Here is an 8,873-nt window from a genome sequence, read left to right on the forward strand (position 1 = left end):
TTCATATGAATTATGATGATTTTAAACCGCACTATAAATCAAAATTAAATTTTGAATTAATATTAACTATATGATTAGTGTTTTTTTCTCAACAACGAAATATTAGGATGTTTCATGAAGTGGGTTTCAAACGATCCTTTTACATAGGTCTGCACGAAGTCGAGCTCTTGTTTGTTGGCTTCGAATAGTTTGTTTGATTGCATTTGGTCATGACGTTTGCAGTGTTCCTTCTCCAAGGCGGAAGATTTAATTTGCTCGTTCAGCATTTCGCGGTATTTCTTCACTTCTAGCTTTGCCCTGTTATCCGCTTCAACAGTTGCCTGATGATACTGCTCATACATTTCCCGTTCACGTATCCCCTCTTGCAGTTTCTGTTCGCGTTGACGGCGTCGTTGATCTTCCATCTCCGCTATTTGCTGTCGTTGTATATCGTAAACTTTCTGAAATGACGAAAAAGATATTTTATCATAAGCTTGAATTGTTTTGTGATCAAATTAATCCTACATCAGCAAGTCCCCAACGCTTCTGCATTGCCTTCTTGCACACATCTATTGCTGCTTTATCACTTTCCTGGCGTGCTTCATGGATTAACTGAAACATAAATTATGAATTACTAGGATATGTTAACGCCTCTGGCAAGAGTCACGCAGAGTAACCAAGCCCCAAGATACGTTGAAACCGTTGAACATTTATTATGAAGTCTATATCGGACAGTCCTGTGTTTTTATTATATTATGGCGATACAATAAACGCTGCTCCGGGCTAACAAAGGACATTGGTGGCTGATAATTCTAGTCTATAGATGTCCGTTTTTTTAAATGACCGATACATCACTCGAGACCAATCTGTTGCTTTCGGCATTCACCTTCAGAGCCGTAGCGTGGTCGTCCAGCGCCCTTGACGGAGTCCCAGTTTTGCACCCCTTTGGTGTTTAAACCACTTTTTTCAAAAGCACCATTTAGCTAAGCCGATAGTTTTTCTAGCAGCTATTTTGTATATTTTGAATCGTGATGATATAATAAATCGACTGATATTCTTCTTTAAAAAAGGTTTAAATGAATAATCCGGTGGCAAAGCTGAATACAATTCATAAACTACCCATACTACCAAGCGTTCAATTCTAACACATGCTCAAAAAAGGTAACTTGAGCCTTAACCTTCCGGAAATCGCGCTAGTGCACTGAGTGCATGCTGCTCTGAACATCATCTTAAAGCAACTGCGGCTGCTCGTTCAGTAAGCCATTTGCGCGACTTCCGGCGGGTTAGCAACATGCAGGATGACCATCTCGAAAAACAACAGTTACGAACAACGGTGCATCAAGTGACTTGAACGATTGGACCGTGCCACCGGAATCAAAGCGGTGCTACAAATATGCCAGGATATATTCAATCAATCCGATCGGAGCCGAATAGTGGAGCAGGATACTTTGAAATTGTTCCTGGTTCACCGGAATGGGGTACCAGACTTTCTGAGCAACGAGTTGCTGGTTCGACTAAAACTACTCACGAAGAGTCCCATGAGGAGGAAGTTGCAGATGTGTGTTTGGGCCGAACACTAGATCCTCTGTGCCCAGGAAAGACACGCGAGGAAGTCACGACGGTTGAGCGGTAAGTCTGCACAAATATATCCCTTTCCTCATGCATTTTGCTTAAATTTTCGTTTGAGGGTCAACTAGCCTTTTTTAAGATTACAAAATGGTACAGCATCCTGACTTATTTTATGGAATACCCTCTCTAATTTTATAAAGTGTCGTGTCCTGACGTCCCAAAAGAATAACTTTCTCACTCAAAGTCAATCACAACTGACGAACTTTTTCCTATTCGTTTAGTTCTATCCTTCGCTCCTACAAATTCTTTGTGCTCACTCGCGCCCTTTAATTTCGTATTTTTTTCTTTCTCTGTCTCAGGTTGTTGAAGGAATTTTGTTTAAGCGTTAAATATCTATTCTGTGTGGTCTTAACCTTATCATGTTTAGCTTCCTCGATTTGACGCTGCTTCTGCACTTGCTTGGAATACTTATGGTGCTGATCGATTTGCTCCTTCAGAATTCGCTTTTGTGCCTCACGTGCCGCCTTTTCACTATCTAACTCGCGCTGCATGCCTTCGTTCAGCGTTTTCACCACGTCGCGTTCCTGGTTATCACGCTTCATCTGAAGTGCTCTGCTGGCGACTATCTGTTCACGAAGCTTTACTGCGAGGTCACTTTTTTTAATTTGTATTAGTTTATTATCGTGTCCGGAAAATAGTAGAGAAGTGCAACAAGCTTCTTGAAGTTCCGCTTTCTCCTGTTTGGCTTTAAGCGATCGTTCTTTGATCTGCTGTTGAATTTCCTGTAAGGTATTTTCTTCCATTAACATACGTTTTCTTTTTGCTTCCAATTCACGTTCGAACTGAAATATTATAATTAATAGTATAACGTATAACATTAGTTTTTCAGTAAACCTGTAGTTCGTAGCTTCTCTGCTGCACTTTTTGCCAAAGGCGATCTTCATCCAACTGGGATAAATTTTGCTTCTGTTTGTCCGCTATCTGAGCAAGCTGGCATCTTTTGGATTCTTCGTGATATTTTTGTTGAATATATGTACGAATTTCGTCACAATTTTGACTGTGAAGGAAAAAATGTCGATCAACGAATTTGAACACTAACATAGAGAATAGACTCCATATCGATCTATAATAACAAATGTATGTAATCCCCCCCAATAAAAAATAGAAGTGGTTTAAGATACTAGAATGATATGTTATTCTCTTCGAATAACATATCATTCTAGTCTGAGACAACCCTCCCCCCCACCGAAATATTTTGAAGAATGTCTTTTGTCTAATATTTTAAATGATATTCTTAAAATTTCATTTGCAAAATTTATCTTGTGAGAATATTTCCTTGTAGTAAAAAATTGGCAGCAGACCTCGACACCTACCGGCAAGCTGAAGTGGAAGACAAAAGCCTTTAACGTAAACTTCTTTGTTGAGTTACTTCGGCGAACAATAGAATCAAATACATTGATGCGGCTGATGTAACAAGAACGATTGTGACGGCTTGGTACGTTACAATGTCACGAAAACTAGGGCCATGCAGTAGACGGCGTGCAGCTTACTGGTTAAATGAGTAGCTGCACGCTGAGCCAGAAGGCGGGCTCAGAGTGCAAGATCGGAGAGTGAGAGAGGAGCGCAAGCGATGTTTCGAGAAGGTGGGGACTCTTCAAAACGGGAGATCAAGCTCAGCAAGCCAATTGACATAAGTAGCTGTGCTGAGAAATAAACGCCAATCCCTGGGGAACGCGTACTGAGTCGTCATGACGAAGACGTCAACACCAGCTGAAATATACCCGGGTAAGCTGAACATAATCGTTGAGGGTCTCTTCCCGAATCACGATTCAACTACCTGGTCACCGACACCGTACGGCGAAGAAGAAGGACGTAACACAGCCGAGTGGCAAGCGACTAACGACGAGCTCAAAGAAGCGTCGATGTGACTAAAATCAAATAAAACCCTCGGTCCGGATGGAATACCAACCGTGGCGCTGGAAGCTGCTGTCCTGGCATATCCGAACATGTTCAAGATGCTATTGCTGAAGTCTTTAGACGATGGTAATCCCCGACATGAGGAAGGTACAGACACTGATGTTGCTGCCAAAGTCAGGGAAGTCACCGGACCATCCAGCCTCGTATAGACCAATTCCGCAGCGTGGCATAAAAATGAGCCAAATCGTGAAGAGCTACTTCCAGAGTAGCGCACTGCTGTACCAAACGAACAAAGAGCAGAAGGCAATGCGAGTCGCCGCGGGCGTTCCTCAGGGCTCCATTCTATGTCCAACTCTTTGGAATGGGATGTACGATGGGGTCTTAACACTGCGGCTGCCAAAGAAAGTGAAAATCGTGGGTTTCGTGTACGACGTGTCACTAACGGTGATGAGTGAGACACTTGAAGAAATGGAGATGTCGGTGACGGAGACAATTGATACGATCGAGAGCTGGATGAACGGGTCAAGCTGCAAATAGCTCACCACAAGACGGATTTGTTGTTGGACAGCAACTGCGTATACAGATCACCGTCGAAGGGCATGTGCTTGCATCGAACTGTGCACTGAAGCAATTTGGAGTGATAATCGACGACTGATTGAGCTTTAACAACTACGTTGATAACACCAGCGAAATGTCGGTCCATTATCTAGTGTTTCGTCATCGATACTGCGATATGGGGCTCCTGCTTAGGGTGCGGCGCTGAAAACCAAGTGGAACCGCGAAAAGCTGAACAGGACACTTCGACTGCTGGTCGTACGAGTTGCGATTGCGTACCGGAGGCAGTATGCCTCATCGCCGAGATGATCCCCATCCGCATCACCCTCACGGAGGATAACAAGTGCTAAAATCAATGCAACGTCAGAAACGTGAGGAAGATGATGAGAATCTATTCGATGGTGACGTGGCAGCAGGAATGGGACAATACGGAGAAAGGAAAGTGGACCTGCCGGCTCATCCAAACCTGTCGACGTGGGTAAAATAGAAAGCACGGAGAGGTGAAATTCCACCTGAAACAGCTCCTGCCGAGCCACGGTTGCTGAGGGAGTATCTTCATCGGTGTGGGTACGCAACGTCAACACTGTGCCCGGAGTGTAAGAACGTCGAGGAGACGCCGGAGCATTTTTGAATGTCCGGGGTTTGAAGTCTTTGAATGTCCGAGGAGAGTATTTAAATGTCCGAGGTTTGAAGTGACGCGTAGGGAGCTACTTAAAACGGGACGACCGGACATCAATCCGGATAATGTAGCCTACAGAATGACAAGTGACGTAAAGACGTGTAACGCAGTAAACATAGATAGATCATGCCCGTCTCGCAGCGAAATGGACATCGAGCAACGGTTTCGGTAGAGCAATCACCACCAGGGAACTCTCCGCAGGAATATGCTAGATCCACCGCCGAGGACTAGTCGAGTAGACTGCAACAGAGCACCGAGCATGATTCGTTGAAACGCCAGCGAACCGGACGTCACGCTCCATCCGGAATCGCCAGACCGACCACGGCACCTCACCGGTTGTTCCAATAGAAATATAGCGAAAACCAAAGAAGAATTGATATTGGAAGAACTTTTTTCGCCAGGGAACTCTTCGTCAGCGTAAGCTAGATTCACCGCTGGAGACTAGACTGAGTAGACAGCGACGAGAACCACTAGTCGCGGGTCATCGGCGCACTAGTGCACCGGACACCCTGCTTCACCAGAATCGCCAAACTGACCTTGGCACCTAGCTGATTGGCTCGATCTCGGGAGAACTACTTGTAAAGTTCTGCCGGAGCTAATCAAAAGACGTGTGATATCGTTGACGGACAGTATCGAAAGGGACCAGCTCTTGTGTTATTTGTATTGACTAGATCACATTATGCGTTACCTAAGGTTATCATATTTCAGGTGGCTGACAATACACTACACTTCTCTCGCCTGGGAATTCTCTGTCGGAGTAGGTCAGGTCCATCGTCGGGAACTAGACCGAGTTTTTCGCGAACAAGTCGAGGAGCTGAATGGATCATCAAGGAAGTAGTGCTAAATGGCCAAGAAGAGAACTAAAGGGCTTAAAGGAGTTGCGGTGCTAAATGGCACCGGAAGTTGTGGTACTGAAATCAAATAAGAATCGGTATCGGGAGAACTTCTTTCGTCTTGGACCTCTCAGTCAGCGTACAGTCATATTCACCGCCGGGAACGACGACACACCACCAGGATAATCGCTCGATATGCGATTATATGAAAGCTCAGTCCAGATACGCGTGACAGCCGCCTATATAAATTCATAGGCTGCTTTTTCTTTGAAGCTTTTGAAAAGCACAAAGCTAGTAGAAAAATAAACAAACTTTGCAAGAGAAGATCCTCTACATTCATGTGCAATAGAGACTGATTATCACTCCTATAGTTCGCTTATATTCGACTGTCTTATTGTCTAGTGGCTCCACTGAAATCGGCTTGCGGAGCAACTGCGGATATATTTGATGCGCCTTTCAGACGCCCGCAATGTGAGATTTTATTATAAGCGCGACAATATCTTTATTTACTTTGGGACCATCCATAAATGACGTAGCATTATATGGGGGAGGGGGAGTTTTGTATTTTGTGATGATGTGTGACGACAGGGTGGTAGGGGGTCATGTCATGCTACGTAGCTTTTTTAAAGGGGAATAACTAACATGGTTTTTTATTTTTTTAAAAAAATTACGGGGTCAAGAGGGGGGAGAGTTACCGTCAAGCTACGTAATTATCAGGGGGGGTATTTAGAGGTTTGTGACGAAATGCTACGATGGGGGAGGGGGGTGTTAAAAATCACTCAAAAAATGCTACGTCGTTTATGGATGGTTCCTTTATTGTTTGGCTTCCCATTTCACTGCGATATTTGTGTTTATGTTCCGATCACATTCTTGTATGTGAATGGTACCTCTACATTATAAGTGTACGACTATAATCTAAAGAAATAAACAAACAGACACTAATACGTTGATCGAAGTTTACATTTAGGATTTTCGATTGATTGACACCGGTGTAGTGTAGTGCACTGGTTTTGCAATTTCTAGCAGAAGTGTCAATGGAACCCAAAGTGCAAAAATGGTGCAGTTCCAGTGCACTCCACTACAGCGGTATCAATCAATCGAAAATCGTAATTGTAATGATTTTTCCTTAACTCCGTATCTATCCCGCGTTCACTTCCCTACATGCAAGTATGTGTTTGTGGGAGAGAATCACACAGAATCACAGAAACTATAACGAGGGGACATAAACCACGAAAGACGGCCGAAGCTAAGATCAGATGGCAACTTGCTTATGTGTGCGTGTGAACATTTCGTTAAGTTCAGACCGATATGCAAATATATTTATTATCGTTCAGATTACAAGACTGTCGAAGCGATCGTTATTAGGGCTAAGCTAGCGTCGGATTGACGCTAGCTCCAAATTCGGAGACACGATTTGAGTTCCTGAACAAACACCTAATCAAGCGTGATGTTCTGCAAGAGATGTTTTGTTTAAGCTGATGAGAACAAATCTCGACAAACATACCTAGTAAAGTTCAGCTGGAAATGAACTGGAATTCTGGCTGGTTCCAGTTCGTATTCCGGCTTGTGTCACTGGAGCCGGAATAAGAACTGAAACCAGTCAGAATTCCGGTTCATTTCCGGCTGAGCTTAACTGGGTCAAATGCGGTCAGGACGAGGGCCAAGAGTAACTGTCAAATAAGATGAACAGAAAAAAATTATCCGCAGTTCCCATCCCATGGATAGAGATTAGAGAGTATTATGTCGTTTTTGATTGAAGCGAAACTGAGTCAGTTTCTAACCTCAACTGCTGTCAAAATGTATGAACTGACAGCGGTTGGGGTTAGAACCTGACTCAGTTTCGGTTTCAACGTTCAAGCCAAAACGCCATTAGGTTGATGCATTTTAAAAAATCAGCGAAATTAAATGCATTTCTTTCCATCAAAATAGAAATTCACCATGTATTTTGCGTTACGTGTAAGACGTCAAAACCCTACAAAAGACTAGCCCTATATTCAACACAATTATGAGAATGCCGACATAAATTTGATTTTTACTATGAACTGTGTTTACCAACATTGCTTCACAGCTAAATGGCAGTGTTGGTAAACACGGCTCACAGTAAAAGTCAAAATTATGTCGACTTCGTCGGCGTGCACAGCCTCATTAAGTTGTGCATACAGACATTTTATACACAGACTAGCGAAGTGTAAAAAATGCAGCCAAACGGACTGTCAAAAAGTGCAGCCAAACGAGCATGATGGTTTTGAGAGGGGAAGTACAAGAGGAAGCCCATGCAAAACTTATGGGAGCTTCCGTGATGCCAGTTTACATTCATGGTTGCTAATTTTACTGTTTTTCTCTCCGCAAGTCTGTTATGTAAAGTGTCTGTAGTTGTGCACGCTGACGAAGTCGACATAAGATGGACCTTTACTTTGAGCCGTATTTACAAACATTGCTTTAGCAATGTTGGTAAACACGGCTCACAGTAAAAGTCAATTTATGTCGACTTGCTGGTCTGCGTACACAGGCCAATTAAGCTGTGAAGCAATGTTTGTAAATACGGCTCACAGTAAATCAGTAATTATGTCGACTTCGTCAGTGTGCACAGCCTAATTCAGTACAGACACTTAGACCCAATAGACTGGGGAAAAATAAATATGCGTCAATTTACGCTGAAGACATGAATTTTAAACTAATTAAGTCCGTTATCCCTAGTCACATACCAACATTGCCGAGCATTCTAATTCTAAAAACCTACATACATTTTTAGCTGAATCATTTTGTTCTTTAGAAATTCCTCTCTTTGACGCTCTTTGTCCTGCTTGGCAGCCAGCAATGCATTTTGTTTTTCTCTTAGTTGTTCATTTTGCTGTTTGCTAAGTATTTCGAGAACTTCCTTCTGTTGCTGTATTTCTTCAGCTTGCAATAAAGCCTTCAATCTGCAACGATTTTTTTTTAAATGAATTTTTTCCTGCGTTATTCAATTGGCCTGACACACCTTTTTCGTTTTTCGGCCATGTACTGATCGTACGCCTGGTCGGCGGCGTCCATCTAATATGGTTTGGAATAAAATACAAGAGATTATAACTAAGCTAGAAAATTGCATATTTAATATGCAAACAGTGATTCTTCTTGATAATATTCTCTAAAATAATTTCATGTCTTATATATCAATTACTCACCAATTTTTTGACCTCATTTTTTATATTAATTTCAGGGTAAAATATGTTCATTTTTTCACTAAGTAGCTATTTCACTGCAATACTTCTGGCTTCTAACAAGAAATGTCAATAACTATCAATAGAATTATTCTCGTTGCCAAGTGTTTCTTGATTCCCGCTGGTCTCCATGGCTTCCAT

General features: G+C 42.7%; 1 protein-coding gene across 1 annotated transcript; it reads right to left on the minus strand.

Moving 5' to 3' along the window:
- Positions 1 to 25: 25 nt before the first annotated feature.
- LOC131682585 (cilia- and flagella-associated protein 53-like) lies at positions 26 to 8,845 on the minus strand. Its single transcript, XM_058964185.1, has 7 exons — positions 8,697 to 8,845; positions 8,513 to 8,565; positions 8,277 to 8,453; positions 2,443 to 2,605; positions 1,962 to 2,390; positions 505 to 591; positions 26 to 440 (listed from the first exon to the last, which is right to left on the minus strand). The coding sequence occupies exons 1-7, from the start codon at positions 8,745 to 8,747 to the stop codon at positions 75 to 77; spliced, it is 1,326 nt and encodes a 441-aa protein (XP_058820168.1). The 5' UTR covers positions 8,748 to 8,845; the 3' UTR covers positions 26 to 74.
- Between the last annotated feature and the right edge of the window lie 28 nt (positions 8,846 to 8,873).

Source organism: Topomyia yanbarensis, chromosome 2, assembly GCF_030247195.1.
Source record: "Topomyia yanbarensis strain Yona2022 chromosome 2, ASM3024719v1, whole genome shotgun sequence".
In the NCBI taxonomy this organism is placed as follows: Eukaryota; Metazoa; Arthropoda; class Insecta; order Diptera; family Culicidae; genus Topomyia; species Topomyia yanbarensis.

What these genes read in the sequence shown, in the direction of transcription:
- LOC131682585 (XM_058964185.1), bottom strand. Translation starts at nt 8,747, where the DNA reads ATGAACATATTTTACCCTGAAATTAATATAAAAAATGAGGTCAAAAAA. An exon ending in AAAATGAGGTCAAAAAATTG is followed by an intron (nt 8,566 to 8,696) that starts GTGAGTAATTGA and finishes AAACCATATTAG; the next exon opens with ATGGACGCCGCCGACCAGGC. An exon ending in AAAATGATTCAGCTAAAAAT is followed by an intron (nt 2,606 to 8,276) that starts GTATGTAGGTTT and finishes TTTCCTTCACAG; the next exon opens with TCAAAATTGTGACGAAATTC.